Genomic DNA, 24386 nt, shown 5'->3' with positions numbered 1-24386 from the left:
TGTATAGCTGCCGCTTCAGGAGAATCCGATTTGTCAAGGATTTTGTCATATACAGCTTTTCCAACTTCATCCACAAACCAGCTGCAGTCTTCTCTGACACGATGTTAAATAAAACATCATCAGCCAAACACAAACGAATTCCGCTCAAGGCTCTTCCATCCAATTCATTCCACTCATCATCTGTCACGGGGTAAGGCAGTTTGGATCTTCCCAACAACGCCTTCGCCACGCCTTGTTGTACCAACAAATCATGCATCTTTACCTTCGAGATCTCGAAATTATTTTTGCCATTAAATTTCTCGATTTCAAATCGGGTAGTCTGAGTTTTCGCCATCTCGTCTAAAACAAAGAATCTCCAATTTCAAAGAAGTTAATAAATAACACACCGCCTATGCCTTATTGTACAATGCCTCTACTTTATATTAAAAAACCCTTTGTTGTTTGTATTTCAAATTACAATTGACAAACAGTGTAACCGGACTGGCGCGCAACAAAAAACATAAAATAAACTTGGCGCTTGTAGATCAACTGACGATCCGCGCCAATAGAAAAACGGTGCAAGGAAAAAAATTTGGCGCGATTTTCACCTTCGGATCCGCGCTAATGAGGAAATGGGCGCATTGGTGCACTTAATAAAATAGTATCTGCGCCATTTTGTTGGTTGGCGCTACTGTTTTGGAATAACCCGCGCCAATGCCAAAATAAAAAACTCAGAATACGCACTCAAAAAAGTGTTACCATTGTCCGCGTGCCTCTGCGTGTTCAGGGATCTGACATTCTAGCGGGACTGTATGATACTGTGAAGAATGGAATGGATGTGATATCCATGTCAATTGGAGCCACCTCGCCAACAGGTTTCCGTCCGCTAAAGTAATCTCCACGCACCAGCGCTCCATCAACGCACCAGCAGGTTTCTAATACACCAGCAACGCACCAGCAGTAGTGGACACACGTAGCCCTACAGCCAGGCTCACCACACCAAAAACATACAAAAAAATACCAACATGAGCAAAGCATGAGGCGAGCAGCACACTGAAATGCTCGTCGAGCACTCAGGAGTTCCACCGATGGAGACACTCAATTGTTGATTTCACCGTATTCTGCAGCGCTTTGCACACATATTCCTCAAGGCAGCCAGATATACGCTCCACCTCCACGATCTGCAGTAGCAGAACAGTGGATATACGCTCCACACATCAATGATTCCACGCAGCAATGATTAGGAACCACGCAGTTTTAATCCTCAGCGCGCAGGTAAATTGGCATCTGCCATTTTCAGATTACGCCACTCCTCCGCTGCGCCACACCTCCAACATGCTCTGATACCAATTGTTGGAGCAATCAGTGGGTAAACTAAATAGACATGCAACAGCAGATCAAACACATCACAAAAAAGACACAGGGTTTAACGTGGTTCAAACTTCACCCAACCATTCTAGGCTACGTCCACCAAACATAGGCATCGACAATCTTATTATCAAAAATAGGAGATTACATTACAATTTAGTTCCTCACAAACTCTCACGCACACTACCCAATCCGTCTGGACACCTGTTTTATAGCAAAGAGGATCTAACTGCCTCATAAATCCTCCTACAGCAAATATAGGATGCATTAAGTCACTCCCAACAAAATAGAGCTAATATAGCAACCAAATCAGATTGTTGTCACCTACTGAGATTTTTGCCTATTTTATTAAAACAGAAAATCTCAACAGAAAAGTGGAAATAGAAAACATTTCGTTTTAGAATGTGAGGCCTTCAAAGACAACAGGGAAAGTTATGCAGATACGCTTGCAGCTAGCTCTTGAGATAATCTATTTAACGAGGGGTTTGTCGAGAAGCTCGGAGCATTTATTTTGTAGCTTCACAGAAAAAGAGCTGAATACATCAAACAGATGACGAAACAATCTGTCTCATAGGCTAAACAGCCTCATCGATGTTAAAATTTCTTTCTTTCTTTCTTGTGATGGGCACCATCGTTCGGGATCCATTCTATGAAGATGTCCCTGCTTTCTTCGGATTATCAAGGAAAGAGCTTCTGGAGCTGTTGGATTGAATTTGAGAAGGGTATCATCACTGGGACTTGCTAGTGTTGAGGTTGCATCAAAACTAGGTATGGCTGGAATTCTCGCTTGAGCAAGATTTAATTTCTCTAGGCATTGAAACAGGCAGCTTTCGGTTAATTTTTTCATGCTATCCAGTAATTGATACAAAATTAGTTTTGCAGCAAGGAACCACATACATTTCCAAATTCTGTAAACAATACTTCGTTACTTTAGTTTATAACTTGGAAAGCAACTTGATAACCCTTGCCCTTTTAACGTATTTGATATATAAGCTTTAAGCATTAAGCCTTTGGCGAAGTTCAAAATGTTACCTTTACATCCTTTGCATGGCAGCTGATAGGAATTGGCGGCTGGGCCTTACAACGTTGTATGGAAACAATAAAGAATGACTATTAGTACGGATTTGGCAGAACTATGTACGGATCGATGTTTGAACGGCAAAAATTAAAACCGAGCGTAGGGAGTTTTCACGCATCGTACATTGGCATTGGCAGCCATGGTTGGTCGTGTACTGACAGTTATACGGAAGTGGCAAAAAAACTGAACGCACGAGCTATATGGAAATAGCCGGCAATAATTGTGGTACCGTGTGAAGTACGTGCGATAGTGGCTGGTGGTGAATGTATGATGGATTTGTACAGCGGACCTGCGAAAAATAAAATTATAACGACGATTCTATACGTATGGTAAACTACCGTACAAATCAATTAAATAAAAGAGACTCTAATTTTTATTTTTTTTAAGGAGCAGCGGACTTTTTTGTGTGTTGAATAATTTCTTACGATGCTTTTCAAAACTAATATGGCTCCTCTCGAATTCGCAGCAGACAGTAAATTTTGGTTCTTGGTTTTCTTCCAATTTTCACTGGACAGCAAAATTTGCACTGAGTGGCCAAGAGCCAATTTGTGGTCAAAGACCTTGGAATTGGAGAAACTCCGAAAATATAGCCAATGGCTGGGATCAGGATCAAAACTCTGATAAGAGTGTGGCCAAAGGACGAAACTCTGATATCAAATGTGATAACCAAACAAACTTGGCTCATGAATAAAATATCCAAAAGATTTGGAATATAAGAATATTCATAAGATCAATAAACATATAAATTGTATGAAAACAAATAATATTATGATGTAAATTGCAAACGAGGATATATATATATATATATATATATATATATAGATGGAAGTCCCTTTTCATAAAAAGTCATGTTTTTTCATTGAGACATGTCCTTTCATCTGCCTTTTCATTAATTATGAATTATAATTTATATATTTTTTATATTTTTGTTTACAACATTGCATCTTCTATTTTATGTAATATTATATTATTAGCATAAATCTTTTTTATTTCCTGTGTTTGACTGTATTGTCTGTCTATTTTGTACTTTTGGTGTCTCCTCTTGTTTTATGTCAATGGATCATTACATGTATCAAAGTTGCCAAACCTTGGTGCAGTTCCAGAGAATCATCATAATGGTTCAAAGAGGCACAACATCAACATGTTGATTACAATATAGGACAGGTGTAATCAAGAGGTGAGTCTATGAGGCTAGAGTCAGTTACATCTAAAATCCTGATCTAAAACTCTGTTCAAAATCATGACTTGGAAAACTTTGCCATGGTAGTGTTCTAGTATTTGTTGGGATCAGTGATTTAAAAGCTTTGCTAGTTCAACCAATTTGACCCTAACTGGTCCTTGAACTAGTTCAGTGACTGGTTCTGTACTGAACCAACTAGTTCAACTGGTTCTATTTTGAATTAGCTTGGGCTGACCTGTGGCAAAATGTGGAAGAATACCAAAAAAATCTTAAAGCCCTCCTTTCTCTCTTGCTCCCCGAAACTCTAAAACATTCTTATTTAATAATCCCCTCTATTTCCTTCACACCTCTCATTGAGCATTTGTGAGCATCTGGCATTGGCAGAGCTGCAGTGATTCAGAGTGAGCTTGAAGTTAATTTGGCATTGTATGTGCTCTGCTTGTGGTGGATTTGGCATCCACATCAGAAGAGTTGTGGTGGATGGGATTGGACGATGATCTACTAGTAGCTCTAGCCACTAGTACAACTACTAATGCCCCTAACATGCCAAGGAGGCATCCAAGTGAGAGGGCGATCCCTCGTTTCTGTGGCGGAAATGATTTTGTTGACTGACCATGATCATTGATATGCATTATTGTAGCTTGATGTTTTTGGTACTCTAGAGGCGATTAGATCCTTGACATTTAACTTTGTGTATGTCGTTTTGGATATGTATCACACTTGGTGCCATTTGCTATGTTCACCCTCATACGATATGTACATGAGGAAACATTGAATACTTGGTGTCTAATGGTCTGCATTTACATAGACATACGTGATTATGTATTTTTAAATTAAATGTTTTCATATTTTATTTAGTTTTTGGTAACTAGTTCAGAAACTGATTCACTAGTGTCTCCAGTTCTGGTGTGGTTGGACCATGGGTTCTGATTTTAAAACATTGGTTTTGATTGCCTTCTATGGTATTTCAATGGCAAGCTTGGTCATGAGTTAGATTGTTTTTCAAAGCTGAATTGGTAAAATTGGTTGTTTTTCTCATTTATTCTGAGTGATTTTATTTGATCCAAAATGCTCTCTTCTTCATCTATTATAATTTGTGTGTTAATAGCTCATTTAATTTTTATTCATATACGTTGATACTGTAGCTGTTAAACAGGATTTCTCTCTAGATGATTGTGGGAGTCTTCTTGAGGGTATGCACATAATGTTGTTGTCCCTTTTAATAGTTGCTTGTTTTTCTGACCAAATGATGTGAAGAGATTTGTTGTTTGGCTGTGCTGTATAGATTTGGAGATCTGTGGATCTTAAATGTGGAGACAGGTGAAATCAAAGAATCCTTTGAAGGTATTTTTGACAGCTACGTATAATTATACGTTGTTTCCTAAAGTTGTATGTCAATTATAAGTGTCATTTCCATGGTTGAACTAATTATGATTGGGGATGACGACAGGGATGCACACTGTTGTGGAACTATTTAGGCAGAAAGCAGATAATAAAATGCTGATTATAGATGATGTAATTAAACTTTTGAGATCTAAGCAAACATCACAACTTGGCTTTCTACAAGACTTCTCTGCACAAGATTTTGTATCACGTATAGCAAAATTGCAGCATATAGTTGTATTGGTTGATACAGGTACTTGGTACTCTTCTTAGTGTTGTTCTATGTAATTTTTCCCTTAGTTGTATTTCCCATAATTGTCTTTAACTATCAGATATGAGTTATTCCTATTAGTATCTTTACTTTTGTCCTTTCTGCCCTGCAGACAGTCAAAGGATTTTGAAGATCCATTTGGAAACTGGAGATATTTCATCTTTTCAATTTTTGGACCTTGGTTGTCTTGGATTGCCTTACTGGTGGTCATGTGATGTGGAAAAGTTAATTCGTCACAGGTTGAGTAATGTGATTTGCATCTATATTACAGACTCATTTTGCTCTATATTTTTCATAATTTGATTTAAGATGTTTTGTTTTGGTTTTCATTTTACTTTTGTGAAGTTAAAGAAAATTTATTTTATTCCTTGTGTTATAATCCAGAAGAGATGGCTGATAATATTGAGAAGCTACTTAACATTCTATCGCTTCTTGTGTAGAGTTGTGTGCAATGTACATAATACATATTGTTTCCTTCAGTATGTTGGTGAAAATTTCATGATTTTATGTGATTGTTCTTGGCTATTCAGAAATGTTACGGATAAAAATTTCAACAAAGAGGGTCTTCGAAGCTCATTTCAACAATTCAGTGTACAACCAGGTATGTGTAAAAAGTACATATTATTAGTGTGCATTTTAATGTTAATGCTTATATGTTCTTATATTTTTTGATGTAAATGTAAAAAATCGATAAATACCAGTAAATTATAGCATCATAGTCATGTAAACTCTTAAACCTTTCAGTGTTACTTGTTGATTATGGTAGAATCTCATTATTCATTTGTGGGGGTCATGGTTATAGAATCGTTAGTTAGCTTGTTAAACTACTATTAAGGAGAGGCATTTCCTTGCATCAGCAAGCATAGGATGGACCACACACAACTGACCCTCGTGTGCTAGGACCTCTGAGGTTGCAATGCAACCAAAAAGCAATGTTTGTATAAAGTAGGGTATCTTCACTCCATGTGAAGGAATGAATAATATCATTTTACTCTCACATGTGCCAATAAAGGGAAGCAAATGTGCACTTAGAAAAATGGTTATGTATCATTTTGACTTTTACGGGACACTTGGATTACAAGGTCTTAACAGGGGAGTCTAAACAGGCAATGTACATCTTCCCATCTATATGCTATGTATATAAACTTGCCAGAGGTAAACCCTCACTTGCAATTTCTATCGATGTGTGACTAAATTTATACAAAAAGGTGACCCTTCATTTCATTGTCTAAGGTGCCTTTCATATTCTCCTAATTTATATATTTATGATTTCAGGACAAAAATCTTGAAAGATTATGTCCAACATTCCCCCCTTAATGTTAATTTCCTGAACCTAGCACCCGGCAATTAGTTCCTAGCAGATTTATCAAAGATATATTGAATAAATGCACAACTAGATTCTTAACACAATTATTAAGCGGAAGCAAAATTACAACCAATCTCAATCACATGTGACAGATACAAAGTCTGCCCAATCAAATCAGTTCTCCATTAAATCTTAATCAGATACTACTTAGGCTTTTGCACTGGGATAATGGTTGCATTGACCACTCTGTGTCAACTACCCTATAGCAGTGCATATTCTTTTCAAAGCATTCCATCATGTTCGAGCAGTCAGACATCCAGAAATCATCATTGTCATTCAGCAGTTTTATCAAGATTGTAAATCCAAACTATGCAGCCCTGTGGGCCATATGTAAAAATGATTCTACTAAGTTTATAAAGCCATGTAAAACACTTAGGTAAGATTAAGATTTTCAGCAAAGAGTTTCACTCTAGGCCGCCAGTTATTCGTGTTTTATAAACCTTTATAATTGGTAGAGTTTTTCTCCCAAGCGTACCCCAAAGCTAGGGTGGGGCTCGATGGTGATGTCTTAGGTGAGTCCTAGTGTATAGATTCGATGTAAATTATCATACTAGAACATGTCTAAAGTCTTGCAGAATTTGGTTAAGTCTAAGTTCTAATTTTAATTATTAAAATTTCCCACTGGTCGGGATTTTAATAATCATTTTGATGTAAAATGTAAAATGTAATGTCTATAGAAGTTGATGGGGGTATGAGTACTCATAATTAGAACCTCTACACCTCAACTTTCTATTTAAACACTTTTTGAGGGTTGAAATCATGTCTATCCCCTCAAATTATTTTTATTTTCTTTTTCCAACAAAAAATTAGCTAGAAAATGGTCAAAAAATTAAAAATGAGAGAAAATAAATCTCTCCAAAGTGGAAAAACAAGACCTTTGTGACAAAGATAAAATTTGAAGGATTCATTTCCAAGGCAGAAAAATCCCACAAAAATTTCTTGGACCAGAAAAAATAATTCTCAAGGAAAATCGATTTTTTGGTCCAAGATTAAATTGAATGAGGGAAATTCGAGGAACAAATTGGAAAATATTTCTAAGACTCTCTATCAAAAGAAAAAATTGATTTTTTAAGAAAAATCAAACTTTTGGACCATGGTAGTTAATTGAAGGGGGGTATTTCAAGGAGGACTTTTTGAAAAAAATAAAATTGGACCGGGACCAAAGTATTCTTCAACAAATTCGAATTTCTTCTTCCAGATCAAGGGTCAGGATTAAATTTTGGCATGGATGAAGCTTCAACTAGCCGTTATTCTCTGGGATCAAGTCAAATTTGTGCACTTCATTGGACCTAGTTGTTTTCCACTTGGAGGGGGATCTAGATCTCTCACTTTTCTATAAATTGAGCCTAAGGCTCCTCATTGTAATCATCTTTGGATGGTGTAATTGGCTCTGGAAGCTCGGTACTGTAATACTCTTTTTGAATAATAAAATCAAAGTCTTTGGGGCAAAGCTATGGTGTATGTCTTCAGTTTGTTATGGTAAAATTATTTTAATGATTTGTGCTTGAATTTCTACTGAGCTTAAATTTGTTTTTTTTTAATGTGGTTCACGGACATTGGGTGACCGCTACGTCCACAGGAAAATATAGGTAGATCGACTGGAAGGGATCTACTCCCCAGCCAAACTAGCAAGGCCTAACCCCAAGGGTGTCAAGGAGATTTGACCCCGTGAGCTCCCGATAAGCAAGGTACTTAGCAACAGGGACTCAACCAACTGAGCTACCCCTTGGGGCCTAAGTTTAAATTTGTTGTTTCATTAGCCTATTGGATTTATTGGTTGCTTGTTTGCCAACTATATTTGGATTGGGGAAGCACATTTGATTAGGCAGATCTAGTGGATCCTTGCTTGGACACTAGACTTCCATTTTGTTGTGCTATCTAATCCCTATTAAAACTAACAATATCTTTCGAAGTTGTGTAGAAAATCTCTATGTGATCAGATATCGAGCATTTGGAGTAATTTTTGTTTGAATCTTCATCTCCTCGAGTCAAGCATTTGGAGTAATTCTTGTTTGGATCTCCATCTTCTTAGCACATAGCAAGTAAGGAACTCATAGTGGGACTTTCAAAGGCTCATCATAAGAACATTGTTGAAGGGAGTTTTTTGCCTCTTATTCTACTAAGATCATCTATTTCTAAAAATTTATCAACTCTCTTATCCACTACACTTTAATGAATGATCTGCTATCAACCTTTATATGTTTGGAAATAGTTTTCTCTTGTAAACAGATCCAGTCATTGTGTATGTTCTAGAACTAGTTTGATTGTATATATTTGTGTCGTGTTTTCCTTATTCCCTTGCAGATCTGTTGGTAGATGGGTTTGGCATCTTACGCAGAGGAAGACAAATTTATTTGAGGGCCAAGCCCTCACTCCATCTGCAGCCTAGGTTATCAAGCTTTGGCAAAGACTTTTTGAAAGTCACATACTTGTTTGTTGACTCCCTCTTGGCTGCAAGCCTAAAAGTTTAGCATACGCTCTTGGAATGATTTTTTTTTAGGGATTTGAAACATAAGATCATAATAATTTTTCTAAGGTCCTCTTTGGTTTGTTTCATAGACTTTGTAGAGTCTATTTCAAAGAAACCGCAAGCCTTTTCAGGGCTCCAAACCTTTGATCAATTGACATAATATTTATTTAAGGGTTCCATACAATTTTCCAAAGCAAGCCGCATTCATTTGGTAAATTTTTGGGCGTATTTTCATAGTCGCAAGGGTTTGAGGAAGGGACTTTATTTATTTTAATATTGTCACTAATCCTTGTTTCGCAGAGGGATCCGAGCTCATTTGGAAGGGTTTTACATATTTTTGAAGACAAATTTTTAAAATAAAAACCTTGAATTAATTGCCATAATTTCCAAGTGAGACACAAGGGTTTATTGAGCCTATTTCATCTAGGCTGCAGACTTGAAAGGGCTTGATTTCTCTTGTATAAATTGTCACCTAACCCTTTGATCGAGGTGGATATTGGTGGCCACCCGCCAACTCCACTTGGACCCCCACCATTGCTTCTTTCAGTTTTTCAGTTTCCTTAATTGTAGCATAGTTTACTATTTTTAGCAGTTTTTCGGGTCCTAAACTTCTGGAGCCATTTTCAGGCCCTAAAATCGTCTTTTCCGTCGTAGTACTCGGAGAGATTTTTCCAATGGGCTATCATGCATGTCAAATGGAGATAATATGACCAAGTCGCGACCCCGGGAAGTTGGCTATCCAGCTCACCCCAACGGGGCCCATAAACTCTTGGTGTTACATCTCCTCGGGTTAGGGTTTTGGTTGTTTAGGGTTTGCTCTTATTGTTCAATAATAAAAAGGCCCTCGAGCCTCATTGTAAGGCAGTTCAGAGGCATGCAGTTGCCACATCTCTTCTCAGAGATAAGCTACCATCGCTCTAGCTGGTTCATTTCCATTTCTGTTTGTAAGCATATTTCAGTATTTTACATTAATGATATGAAGTATTATTTCCGTTGCATCTCTGTGTTTATGGTTATCTTTGTAATTTGTTGCGTTCTTGTTTAAATTGGATCAGTGGTATCAGAGCGGTCTGCTTTTTTCCTCTGTTTTTCTTTGCATGTCCCCAACGAGGTCAGGATATAAGGAGTCAGGGCTTGAATTGGTCGAACCTTTGCAAGATCAGCCTCGCAAATCCCGACGACCTCCCATGGTGGATGAAAAGAAAGACGAGGGGGCAAGAGATCCTATCAAAATCTTTCTCGAGGAAGCCCTCGAGCGACAAAGGAACACAATGATGGACAACTTTGCCCAGATCCTTCAGCAGCTACCTAGGGGCGACACATCGACTTCCAACAGCTACTCTGGACATGCCACACCATTTAAGGTACAAGTTAATTTTGAAATCCCCATATTCGAGGGTCAAATAGACGCAAATGCCGTCGATAAATGGTTAAATCTGCTAGAGGGTTATTTTTCTGTTCATGACTTTTCCAGTTGGGAAAAGATTATTTTCGCTCTTCTTAAAGCAGCCCCCCATGTCAAGGACTGGTGGGAAACCTACTGTGAACAGAAGGATGAAAGTATAGGCTCACTATTTTTAGCCGCGCCCACTTGGAATTCATTCCGGGATGCCATCAAGGAGCAGTACTACCCTGTTGAAAGCTATGAGGATCAATACATAAACTGGACCACGTTGCGGCATGGAAGGGACCAAGACGTGCCGAAGTTTACCAATATTTTCCATACCCTTCGCACAAAGTTGGGTATCAAGGATACAGAGCAGCATTTGGTACTCAAATACCGCGGTTGCCTACACAAGTACATCCATGAAGAAATAGAATTCCTGAACATCTCCTCGCTCGGCATGGCATATCGATATGTTGTCAAGGTCGAACAAAAGTTTAAACAAAAGAAGCGAGACTTTGGATCTGCGAATCCAAAGCAAGGGAAAGGTGCCCCCAAACCGCAGAACAAAGGACAAAGCCAAGGCGGGTCAACCCAAGACAACCTGCCAAAGCTGCAAGCAAAGAACAGCGCTACGAAGCCGAAAAAGGACACGAGAAAGTGGTGTGAGTTCCATAAGAGCTCCACTCACAACACAAGTGAGTGTCGGGCCAAGCAGTCACTAGTGGCCGAGCTAAAGGTTTCAGAATCAGATGCATGTTCTGGCTCTGAGTCAGAACCCAACAAGGGGAATGACAAAGGGAAGCAGATTATCGATGTGGAGCCCAACGCCATCGTTGCCACCATGAAGATCCAGAAAGAGGAACCCGAAGATCCAAAGGAGGAGGAGCGTCTCTTCCACTCCCAGATGTGGGTAAAGGGCTCCCCGCTACAGTTTATTGTTGACAGCGGGAACCAAAAGAACCTCATTTCAGCAGAGGTCGTGAAGCGGCTGGGCTTATCGACCACAGCACATCCACAGCCGTACACCATTGGGTGGCTTCACCAAGGACGAGATCTTCGCGTGGGCCAGTAGTGTCGCCTTCCATACAACATCAAGCCCTTCACGGATGAGGTATTGTGTGACATTGCTCCCCTTGAAGTTTGTGATGTATTATTAGGACAACCATACTTGTGGAAGTGACATGTTGTGTATGAATCAAGGCACCGTGCTGTTATTGTTACCTTGGGAAATAAGTTGTAGAGGATACCAGAGGTAACACCTCCTACTGCCATCTCTTTGGTTACTGCAAAACAATGCAGTGAGCTCATTTCCAAAACCGGGAAATTTGTTTTCATGATGATACACCCTCAAGGAAAGAAGAAGACGGTGGCCACGACCTCCAGACAGGGCCCCTCCGCACGACAACTACAGATGGACAAGGTCGTAGAGGAGTATGAGGATATCTTCACCTCCCCCGCAGGGGTTCCTCTGCACTGTCAGGTCAAGCACTCCATCGATTTGACCCCAGGTGCGCCGCTACCCGATGGACCTATCTATCGGCACTCTGTTCTAGAGAACGATGAAATCAAGAGGCAGATTCAAGAGCTGCTGCAGAAAGGTCACATCCGTCCGAGTTCATCGCCCTGTGGGAGCCCGATCGTGTTGGTACAGAAGAAGGATGAGACTTGGAGACTCTGTATTGACTATCGAGCGCTGAACAAGATCACTGTCCGTAATAGGTACCCGATCCCACAGATTGATGACCTCCTGGACCAACTGAAGGGGGAAAAATATTTCAGCAACATCGATTTGAAGTCAGGATATCACCAGGTACCAATTGAACCCTTCGATGTGTGGAAGACTGCCTTTAAAGCCAAGGAGGGCCTTTTCGAATGGTTGGTTATGCCTTTCGGATTGACGAATGCTCCTGCAACCTTCATGAGGCTAATGGATGATATCTTGCGGCCATTCATCAACTCATTTGTAATGGTATACTTGGATGACATCCTGATCTTTAGCCAGAGTTGGGAAGAGCACCTCCACCACATCCGACAGGTTCTCCAAACAATGCGGCAACACAAGTTATGTGCCAATTTGGAGAAATGCACTTTTGGCATGACCCAAGTTCAGTATCTGGGATACATTATTGATGAACAGGGGGTGCATGTGGATCTAGCCAAGATCCAAGTCATTCGGGAATGGCCATCTCCAACCACTCTGATAGAGCTTCACAGCTTTCTAGGTCTTGCCAACTTCTACCGCAGTTCGTGTTGGGATTTTCTCATATCACTTAGCCCTTGAGTCAAGTCACCAAGGGAGGAGCGAAAGCAAAATTCTTTTGGTCTGAATCTCAACAGAAGGCATTCATAGAGTTGAAAGATCGCCTCTGCTCGACACCTATGCTCGCATTACCAGACTTGCAACAACCATTTGAAGTTGAGACAGATGCCTCTGACTATGCTATTGGGGCAGTGCTTACTCAACACGGGCATCCAGTGGCATATCACAGTGAGACACTTTCAGACACAGTCCGGAAGTATCCCACTTATGACAAAGAGATGTATTCCATTGTGCAGGCCTGTCGACAATGGAAGCATTATATTTTGGGGAAGGAAACAGTCATCTACACAGACCACCGACCCTTGCAGTTCATACAGACCCAAGGGAAATTATAGAATGATTGCCGTTAGAAGTGGTCCACATACCTGCAACAATTCCATTTGAATATCAAGTATAAGAAGGGCAACACCAATAATGTTGCAGATTGCCTCGGTCAACCACCGATCATGGCGTTAACCACTGTGCTCAACTCTTGTGGGCACGAGACTTTTGATTGGCCACTTCTATACAAAAGCGACCCAGAATTCGGCCACACATACTAGACACTCTTGGAGGGTCAGCACGTTCTAGATTTTCACCTCCAGGATGCCTTGTTATGCCCTGGTTTGGAGCCTATATCTTGTGTAGCGATATTGAAGCTCTACACAACTACTGCAATTTCGACCCCTACAACAAAATTTCGGCCCTGCAATTTCAGCCCCCTGAAATTCAAATCATGAATTTTCAATTTTGAAATATTCCAATTTAAAACAAGAAAAATAAAACTTTGAACGTTCACATTGAAATTTCAAATTTAATATCAAGTAGAGAGATAGGAATCATGATAATAGATATATTATATGTCCATGACTCCATTGTCATACTACATCCAAAATTTGCTCTGAGGCATTTCCACACATGAAATAGAAAATTCCAAAACAAAGGTGAAACTGAACAATGAACAAGTTTCAAGGTAACTGATTTGGCTTCCTCAATCCATGTCATCACTCATCAACATCCATGTCATCATGATCAACATCACTAAGCTCATCAATCAATAGGCTCTCTAGGGAGGGATCACTCTCATCTGGAAGCTCTTGCTCATCTGTAACAGCTAGAGGTAGCTCAATAAGACCATCTAGTTGTATCTCCTCATCCACACATGCAATGTCCTTAGTGTATTGGTCTCATCTCTTGAAAGGACCCTCCTTATACCTTGGGTCTTCCTGAGATATGAGATGAAGTATGCTATGAATGTAGACTAAGTTCTCGGCCTTCTTCGATTCCAACCTGTTTCTCTTCACTGAATGGATGAAAGCATATGTGCTTCAATTCCTCTCACAAACTAAGAAATTGAGTAGGCATACACTCCGCATACCCGTTTTTGGGGAATCACACACCCTTTTACCGGGTACCAAGTACCCTGTCACAAAGAAAGAACCCATTTTTAATTTTCAGAGTATCGGTTTCTCCATTCCCAATCCGGGTTCGGAAGGGTGCGTTTGAGAAGAACCCAAACCGGTTTCTGGTGCTTAGGTGCACAAATCGAGTATGGGTACGAGAACCCCACCCCTGGGTTCGGGTACCCCTACTTCACAGCAAAACATTAAACGAAAGCATATGATTCTAATGATAAATGTAACTTCCAATAGATTACCCACTTTCCTTCAAGAAGCATGCCAGATGAGAGAGAACAATGGTTGGAACATATGTAAAGAGCTCTGATGTAAAGCTATTTTTGGGCCATCATAGGGCTGCTGGTTGGCTCGTTGTCAAATGAAGATAAAATTTTACTCCTATGGGTTACCCACTTGTGATGGTTATCATGAACTAAGCTAAGGAAAGATAAATACTCTCATCAGATAAATTGGCAAGACATAGTCAGATCCACTAACTTGCAGACAGGGTCCTTACATGGAATTGTGCTAAGGAAGCATTAAATCTTATTAGCAATTTGGCTTCTGGGGAGAGACAAGACAGTAGGGTGTCCTTGTTTTGGACCTATGTTGCACAGGTACCCGCACCCGGGGGTGGGGTTCTCGAACCCATCTCGGGTTCCCGCACCCAAGTACTGGATTCGGGTACGGGTTCTTCCCAGACGAACCCAGAAGAACCAGGTTCTTCAAAAAAAAAAATTGGGTTCTTTTCCTTTAACGGGTTCTTGGGTTCTTGGGTTCTTCGGGTTCTTTGGGTTCTTCATAAAAAAAACTATATTAAAAATTTAATTTTCAAATATATTTTTTTTTTAATTGAAATTTAAAAAATAACTTATAACAAAGGTAAAAAACTTAAAAAACCCTAAATCTTTAAGACTTTAACTCTTTACACAAGCAAATATCTGATAGACTGATACCATGATACGTGATTATTCTTGGCGGCAGAGCACTGCGACATACCAGAAGAACAAACACCGTGATCACTGATTACTGATTTCATTTAACTTTTAAGTTTTTTCCATTTGGTTGAGGCTTGAGCCGTCCCTGTTTACCATTTCCGACGGTAGTGGGAAGCTTCAGCAGCAATGGGCAGCTTCAGCGGCAGTGGACAGAGCAGCTTCAACGACAATGGTATTTACAAGTTTTCGTTTTCAATTTTATTATTCCATGAAAAAGTTTCACAAGACCGCGTGTGAAAAATATAGGTGCATTATAATTTATATTACACATTTGAACAGTGAACACCCACAGGGGCTCAACTACATAAGCTGCATTACACTTTCATTGTAAGTGGATTGCAATTGCCCACTAGCAGTCACTACTGCAATATCCCTAATGCCATAGGTGTTCGTGATTACTTAAAACCAAAAACCCAGACCTGTAGACCCGTGTTCTCTGTTCCGACGATGAGCTTTGTGGAACGGAACGTAACCACCATCTAATTTGTAAGGCTCCTTGGAGCATATTAGCAAGTTTAATTGAAATGTTTTCCATCGACACGTAACATTGAGTTGGCAAAACATATAATAAATAATTCCCTTCTCTATACAGATGGACATTCAATTGTAACAACTCAATTTAAAAGCTAAATATGTCACTTATGTCGAGAACATAGAATATATGGCATCGAAACTAGAACTGGAAAAGAGACCTCTTACTCTGTAATTTGAGCCTGCAGATTCTTGTAAATCAATTTGGAATGAAACATTCATTCACGAGCCAAATAACCATCAAATTATAAACTGTAAATGCACACATACAGGTTCAGACATTTTCGGTCAAATAGAAAGTAGGATTGAGACCAGCCATAAGTTGTAATCAGCTGATGTTGTTAAATGGCGAAGGGCTATTTTGGACAATGGTTAAATTAAGTATCAAAATATGCCAATTTCTCACAGCATTTTGATAACATCATGTTAAGATTAAAACTAGGAAAATATGCCTAAATCATATATGGTCTCTACAGACTTGTACACCAAGTAATCTCTAAAAACTGTGAAGATGTTTTATGTTTAGATAATTAATATTCAGGCAGAGCTTCGCACTCAAAGACAAATTATCCCTCAAGCCATCAGATGGCTGTTGTGCATTTTATTGGGAAACAAAGACTGATAAGCGTGTTTTGTGGAAGGGTAAGGCTGCCACTGTTTTTGGGATTGCTATACCACAGAGCACACCATGCATGGGGCAAGTGGATGATTAGACATCAAGAAAATTCTAGACCACTATCAGGTTGAGAAGAATCTCCTATGAAAAAATTGTGTTTTTATATGGGAGAGACTAAACATTCAAAGCAAAGTTACAAGCTCAAGCTCCAGCTAGAATGAGCAATTTCAATAAGGAGAGAAGCTGTCTTGAAATTAGAGCAGGAGGCAGAAATGCTAACACTCCTTGGCTATGTAGGAGGAAGGGTTTGTACGACCACAGCCTGATTCATTGATAGGCATCCTTGCAAATGAACCTAAGCTACATAGTTATTTTAAAGCCTGTGTGTGACAAAATCTGTCCCAAGTTTCACCAAAATAGCTGAGTCTAACATTTATCCTAGTATTTATTTTGAATTTTCAGTTTTAGTAGTAGCCTTGAGCTCTCTCACATAGTTGTAACAGTGTCATGGTTACACGGAAAAGATTCAAAAGAATGTTATGCTGTCATAAAATATAGCTTAGTCTCTCATTAATATTCATTATTAACATCTATTAACATAACTTTTACTTTGAATTTTGTTAAACAGATTCAAATTGTCTTCCAAAATTTGCAAAATAAAAAATGTCTTCAGCAAGTCCACAATATCCACTTTGGAAATATGTGGATAGGCAAAAACCTCCAAAAGGTGCTGGGGGGACAGCAACAATAAAATGCACTTTATGTCAGCTTGAATGGAAAGGGAGCTATACCAGAGTTAAAGCTCATTTTATGCAGATACCAAGGAAGGGTGTTGATGCTTGCACTGGAGACCCAAATGATCCCACTAGACTCCCTAGTGCACAAAGAGAGCAACAAAAGGCTGATGGTAAGGCAAGCAAAGAGATCTCTAGGCCATCTCACAATGTGACTGAAAATGATGATTCAAATGAAGAAGAATTACCATTTGATGATGAAGTTGAAGCTGGTGATGAGCATGTGTCAGTGTCATCTAGAGCATCAAAAAGCACTACCAGTCAAACACGCAAGAAGCCTAAACTTGGTGGCCTTTATGACATGTTTGATGTGAAAGGTAGGGAGGGTGTTGATCTTGCAATAGCAAGATTTTTTCTTGCATGTGGCATTCCCTTTAATGCAACTCGTTCCCCTATTTTGAGCAAATGGTTCATGCTGTCAATGATGTACCTCAAGGGTATAAAGCTCCTGGTTATGAAAAGCTTCGAACTGTATTGGTGGACAAGGAGAAAGCCCGTCTTGAGAAGGCAATGGCACCCTTGAAGGCATCTTGGAGTGTAGATGGATGCTCCATTGTCATGGATGGATGGACTGATTGTAGGAATCGTCCATTAATAAACATCATTGTCTCTTCCATGTCTGGGCCTTATTTTCTCAGGGCCATTGATTGTTTTGGTCAAGAAAAGAACACTATGTTCTTAAAAGACCAATTATGTGATGCCATTGCAGAGGTGGGGCCATCCAATGTTGTTCAAGTTATTACTGATGCAGCTCCAGTGTGCAAAGCAGCAGGGGCAATGGTTCAGAAGGAGTACAAGTAAGTGACAAGTTTCAACTTTCAAGTTTGATTTATCTTATATTTAAATTACATAAATGATAAATTACATTTTTTAATTTTTTAACTTTAGTCCTTGATTACATAAACATTTTGATTTATTAATATTTTAATTTTGTCCTTGATGTACCCAGGCATATTTTTTGGACACCATGTGCTGTGCATGCTATGAATAATGCATTGAAGGACATTGGAAAAATTGAATGGATTCAAGCATTAATTGAAAATGGCCGCAAAATTCAAATGTTTATATGCAACCATCATCAGTCACAAGCCATTTACCGCAAGCATGCAAAAATGGAGCTTCTTAAACCAACAGATACCAGATTCGCAACTTACTACATTTTACTTAGGCGGCTTGTGGAGATGAAGGAGGCTTTATCTGCCACAGTTGTCAGTGACATGTGGGAACAGTGGAGGTTATCTACCTCAGATGCAGCTTTGGAGGTGAAGAGGTTGATTTTGAATGATAATTTTTGGGTTGATGCCAAATTTGTTGTGGAAATTATAGAACCAATTTGTGATATGATCCGCTATGCAGACACAGATGGTCCATGTTTAGGTGAGATTTATGAGAACATGGACTCCATGTGTGAGCGGATCCAAACCATCACAGATAGGAAGGATCCTACTTTATGGCCACAACTGAAAGAGTTTATACATGGGCGTTGGAATAAATTGAACACCCCTCTTCATATGGCAGCTTATGCAGTTAATCCAAAATGGTATGATCCCACAACAGGAAGGAGGCCTCCATCCCAAGATAGAGAGGTGTTCAAAGGATTCTTGAACGTTGTCAAGAAAATTTATGGTAATACAGAAGAAGCCTCTGACATACGATCTCAGTTTGCCCAATTTTCACGTGGCCGAGGTGTCTTTGGTTCACATGCATCTTTGGCAGATAGACGCAAGAAGAAGGATCCAATTGATTGGTGGTGGCTTCATGGTGTTGATGCTCTTGAGTTGCAGCGATTTGCCATACGGTTACTTGGACAGGTAGCTAATTTGGAGTTCCTCATCTTACTCAAAATTTGAAAAATTCTCAATTAAATATAGGAAATTAATTTTAATTTTTAAATTTAAAATTTTCATTTTAGTTTTAGTTTTTATTTTTAAAATTATAACTAATTTAATGGGCTCCCCCTAATATTTCAAGTAGCTAGTTCTTTATCTTGTGAGAGGAATTGGAGCACGTATGCCTTTATTCTTTCAGTAAAGAGAAATAGGTTGGGCTCAAAGAAGGCAGAAAACTTAGTGTACATTCATAGCACACTTCGTCTCATATCTCGAAAAGACCCTGGGTACAAGGAGGGTCCTTTCAAGAGATGGGACCAACACATAGATGATGCTGCGTGTGTGGACGAGGAGATACAACCAGATGGCCTTATTGAGCTACCTCCAATTACTATGGATGAGCGAGAGCCTGAAGATGAGAGTGATTCCTACCTGGAGAACATGCTAGCTGAAGATCTAAGTGATGTTGATGACATGGATGTTGAAGACATGGCTTGAGGAAGCCATTGTTCCTTAGGCTTTAGCTATTTAGTATTTTTATTTTAGCATTTTAAAATTTCCTAGTTCATGTTTGAAGATGCTTTAAGGCAAATTTTGAATGTAGTATGACAATGGACATATATTAATATCATGATTCATGTTAATATGTAAACACTGAACAGTTTTTTGGTGATAAATTTTGAAATTTCAATGTCAATGTTGAATGTTCAATAATGTGCATGTTTAAATGATTATCATTAAAGTTTTCTTGTTTAAAGTTGAAAAAATATACAAATTCAAATGTCATATATATTATTAATTATAAATTATAAATTTATAAAATATAATTATTAAAATTTAATATTATTATATTACCCGACGAACCCATGCACCCTGTTTCCAAAAATGTCGTCCCCGTCCCTGTCCCCGTCCCTGCACCCACGTTTCCTAGCAACATAGTTTTGGACAAAGCAAATAACGCCTAGTATTTATAGTGGTCGGGTACTCCTATCTTAAGTTGGCATACTATACCCCACTGGGTAGTCACTGGCAATTTGCAGTATAGAGTATGGATATCGGGGCCTGACCAATATTCTAATGCATCATACTTTTGAATCCAGACCAGCCAACTTTTGTTACATAAATGCCCCTTCTTTTCTGCGAATGGAAATTGTGCAGTGTTAAATTAATGCTTATTTTGTTCTGATGGTAGCTTTCTTTTCCTAGGTGGAGCCATAACATCATGTGCTTGTTGACATAACAGTTTGCACATACTTGAGAGATTTGTGAGCTTTCTTTTCAACGCAATCTATCTCTAGCTTCGTAAATGTTCATTTCTAGCAAAACATAGTAGATAAATAGACCTGTTTTCCCTTATTGTTCTCAGAAAAATTGTGTTTCATAGAACTTTGTATCTCATTTTAAATTCCACTGACACTATAGAAGTTTGCCATGAACATTTTCTTTAATCAGGCCTTTAAATATCAGTTGCAGATTAGTCCATCTCTTCCTTTTTTCTGTGCAATTTTTCATGGAATCATCTCGATTGATGTATAGCGTTTCTCTACAAGTTGTGCGCATTTACATGTTCCAAGTTGCACAAGGATTTTATCACTTTACGTTTAAATCCAGATATAGAACAACGGTTATACCTTTTAAATCTTAAGGCTATATTTTCATTGCATCCCTGTCTGGTGTACTGATGGTTTTATTCTGAATATTTTGCCACGTGCAGGAAAGTGCGAAATAGGAGTAAATCTCATTTTGCCGAGAGGGACAAAGCTGGCAGCTCCCTTGGACAAAGGTTGCATCTGGCAGCAATCAAGGGGAAGTGTTGTAGAACTATCTATGTATGATGGGATGCTAATTGCTGATAATGTATGACAGCAGACGGTATACAACTAAATATTTCAGTAAATATGCAATGTCTCTTAACTTTAAGACAACTTAATCACTCATTTGAATTTGTTCAGATTGGCATGGCTCAGCAGTTCTATGATGAATTGGATAATGTGATCTCAATTAAAGAAGAAGTTGATGACCTGGAACACACCGATCAATATGATCAGGGCTTGGGGACATATATCCATTCTTCTGTTGATGTTTGTCGTGGTGTTGGAGAGGTCAGGTTTCTTTATAACTCTCATACAGATGTCATTTTCTTGATATAATTTCTCACCTCTCATACATCGGATTAAGGCAGCTCATTGAATAATGATTAGATGGCTTTCTTGTAACATTGCAGATTATTATTGATGCTGTAGTTTACCTAACTCTTGATGAGTCAAATGGTGCAACGGGAGACTATCCCTCACACGACAGCAACATAGTAAATATTCTGAAGAAGGACGAACAGACGACAAATGAGACACGCACATTGTTTTCATTAATTTGTAAAGAACAGCAACATCTAGTTTTTATGAAGCATGCTCATGTTAAGATTAGGATGAAGTGTTCAGACGATGCTCCAAAAGAGACAAATTTTCTTGTAAACGTCGAGCTTTAGTTGTATAGCTGTCTTGTAGAAAAATATGTTCCAATTGGAAGTTAGTTGTACTTTTTAGAACGTGTGAACTAATACTTAACCCTAAGAATCTACATGCTAACGGGTCACATGGGTATCCCTCTCCCAAGCTTCAGTGAACATGGGCGCTTCTTAAGCAGAGAGTTATGTCTCAGCCCTGTATTGTCAGCACTGCAAAATCAAAATCAAATCGTAAATTTGGAGTAAAATATGAAACATTGGATAGTTTCAATTACAATTTTTTCTATTTCCAATGTTTTAGCCATGCCTTGTACAATATCTGCAATTAAAATTGAATCCAGGATGTATGCTGGCAGTCACAGAAAATTACCTGCATCATGTATAATCATAAGTCCACTTACATGAAAGCTACAATCACATGGACAGTTAAAATGAAAAATCGATATCCATGTCTTTCTATTGTCATTTATTTAAAGACTACTTTTACGATATTAGTGAAAAAAAAAAAGTAGGATAGAATTATAATTTGTTGGGAGAGTCGTCCAAGGCATTTTATTCATCTGAATTTAAAAATATGATTGGAATGAATGAATAAATGATATTTTAATGTCTACAAGACTAAAAATAGTCTATGGGACTACCAACCTCTTTTTTTTTTTTTTGCAATTTAATCTTTTTTCTTACTCAAATTGATGATGAGCTTACCCAACCTTCTAACAGTCCCCTCACTGAAAAGACAATGCTAGAGAATTGAGGCTAACATACTGCTATAATTGTCTTTGATGTCTCTGAAAGCATTGCATTCCAAAATGAATTTCTTTTCTGATTCCACTGCCCCAGAAGTGCAAAAAGTACACACCTGTTCTTCCCAAGCTTCTTTAGGTTTCTTCCACCATCCCGTTTTACATCGAAGTTGATGTGAGTTAGTTCTTAATTGAGTAATCAGAATCTTTGCTCTCCATGGAATGTTGGCTTCAATGTACTCTTTTTGTTGGAGATCACAAGTGTGGTTGAATTTCTGAACATAGTACTTCTTTTTACCCAACTCTTTTCCTCATATATGTTTACGAAACTTCTCCATAACAAAATTCTTTAACTCCTTGTTATTTGTGGGACATGCATTGAGATAAATATTCCATTTTTGCATCCATTTGTTGTTTTGTCTTATCCATGATTTCTTTCTTTCACTCATGCCTTCATTGAAGATAAATTTTGGCCATCTACCTACTCCTATTTTCCCAATTCTTTTTAGATGCCTTATAAGACACACCATAGGAATTGCTTCTATGGGAGCTGCTCCCGTTTCACTCAACATTATCTCATAAGGAACCAAACTTTTTATTTTGAACTTGCTCATGATCAAGCATTTTTGGATTTTCTCAATTTGTTTCCATTTTGAAACAGGGATGCTACTAGCCCACAGTTCACACCCATATAATAACACTAGACAAACTAGGAGTCCACAAAGCACTTTAATCGTTTTCCAATCCCATAACTCTATCTTTCTACATTTGTTTTGAAGTGCATATAATCCCTCCTAGAATTTTCTTCTTTCTGCAATCCTCCCAATTAAGTTTGTTGTTGAAATCGATCCTGAGGTACCTGTATTCATTTACTTCTTCAAGAATGTTGCCTTCAAAGAAGAACATATGCTGGCTTTGTTTCCTTTTATTAGAGAAAATCATTATTTTGGTCTTACTGATATTGACTTGCATCCCCACTGCTTTACAAAAATGCTCAAGGGCATATAAGTGCATCTGCAATCCATGGGCCAATTTAGCAATCAATACAAGATCGTCAGCACATAAGAGAAAATTTATCACAAACTCCCCCAACCGAACACCATCCCCATTTTGCATATGTAACCACTCTTTCAATTTGTCAATATATAAACCAAAAAGGGTAGGGGATAAAGGACAACCTTGCTTGACTTCGATGTCACCCCTAAAACTTTCTAAAATGCATGTTGAAGTTCTAACTTTGACTTTCACATCTTCATAAAGCCTATGGATAGTAGCTCTATATTGCAAAGGAATTTTAAGTTCTTCCATTCTACGCCACAACTTAGCTCTAGGGACCATGTCAAATGTCTTTTTGAAGTCAACAAAACAACAAAATACTTCTTCTTTGTGCCCCCAAACCTTTTCAATAATGTGTCTTAGCATGATACCATGATCTACTATAGAATTCTTCGGCCTAAAACCCGCTTACCCTTTTTCTTTCTTTTCTTTTACTTCTGCCCACTTACTGATTCTATTTTCTACCATGCCGCTGAAAAGCTTTGCAAACAAAGAATTGACCATGATGGTTCTATAGTTGGAAGGATTATTAATGTCTCCACTTTTAAAAAGGGGTATTGCTAGACTAGTTGTCCATGATGTGCGGTGCCAGAATGCTCATTCCCCACTTTAGATATTTTGCTTGAAGTTCAACCAAGTCCTTTGCCTTCCCTGTTTTCAACATTTTAATTCCTGTCTTCACCTCCTGTAATGTGAAAAGCTTTGTAGTTGTGTTGATCCCAGGAGGAGGCTCAACCTCTAATTTTTGTTTCATAGAGTTGTCTTGCATAGTCAAACCAATAATTGGTTGTAATCTTATTTTCAATTTTCTTTTTCCTTGGTTGAAGTTCCTGCCAAAAAATCTTTGGGTTATTCTTGCCTAGATATATTAACTCTTCCCGCCTTGTTTGCATGAACTCGTCTTTTTTCCTTTTTAAAATTTTCTTATATAACTTTACATTCATCTTCTCCTCGCCTGCTTTTTTCAAGGTTCTCCTTGCCATTTTGCATTCCTCATCGAACTAAGCATTCAGAGGAAAACAATTTGATTATGAAGTTCTATTTTTTGCTCTTTTGCACTTCTCAAGTGCACCTTGAATTATATTTATTAACTCATGATTATTGAGGCTTTGGAAGCCAGTTTTCTCCCTCTAAATAAATTCTATATGAATTATCAGATGTACCTGAAATAAATTGT

At 38.5% G+C, this 24386-nt stretch overlaps 1 protein-coding gene across 2 annotated transcripts in view; it reads left to right on the top strand.

The window, feature by feature from the left end:
- The window catches only part of LOC149196398 (uncharacterized), a 395336-nt gene extending 373622 nt beyond the window's left edge, over window positions 1-21714 (top strand). Inside the window, exons 11-17 of one of the 2 annotated variants that reach the window (XM_089405544.1) lie at window positions 4891-4949; window positions 5056-5241; window positions 5372-5498; window positions 5790-5860; window positions 20661-20803; window positions 20899-21048; window positions 21171-21714. In XM_089405544.1, the coding sequence (XP_089261670.1) occupies window positions 4891-4949; window positions 5056-5241; window positions 5372-5498; window positions 5790-5860; window positions 20661-20803; window positions 20899-21048; window positions 21171-21431 (997 nt within the window). In that variant the 3' untranslated portion in view covers window positions 21432-21714. Of the gene's footprint in view, window positions 1-4890; window positions 4950-5055; window positions 5242-5371; window positions 5499-5789; window positions 5861-20660; window positions 20819-20898; window positions 21049-21170 lie in introns of those variants that run through there. The other variant, XM_089405545.1, reaches the window with a different exon arrangement.
- The last annotated feature ends 2672 nt before the right edge of the window (window positions 21715-24386 follow it).

Source organism: Pinus tabuliformis, chromosome 2_2 (assembly GCF_031772625.1).
Source record: "Pinus tabuliformis cultivar Carrire ecotype Pingquan chromosome 2_2, CPIR1, whole genome shotgun sequence".
Classification (NCBI taxonomy): Eukaryota; Viridiplantae; Streptophyta; class Pinopsida; order Pinales; family Pinaceae; genus Pinus; species Pinus tabuliformis.
The sequence above is the reverse complement of the archived record's forward strand: the minus strand, read 5'-3'. Positions and strand labels throughout refer to the sequence as shown.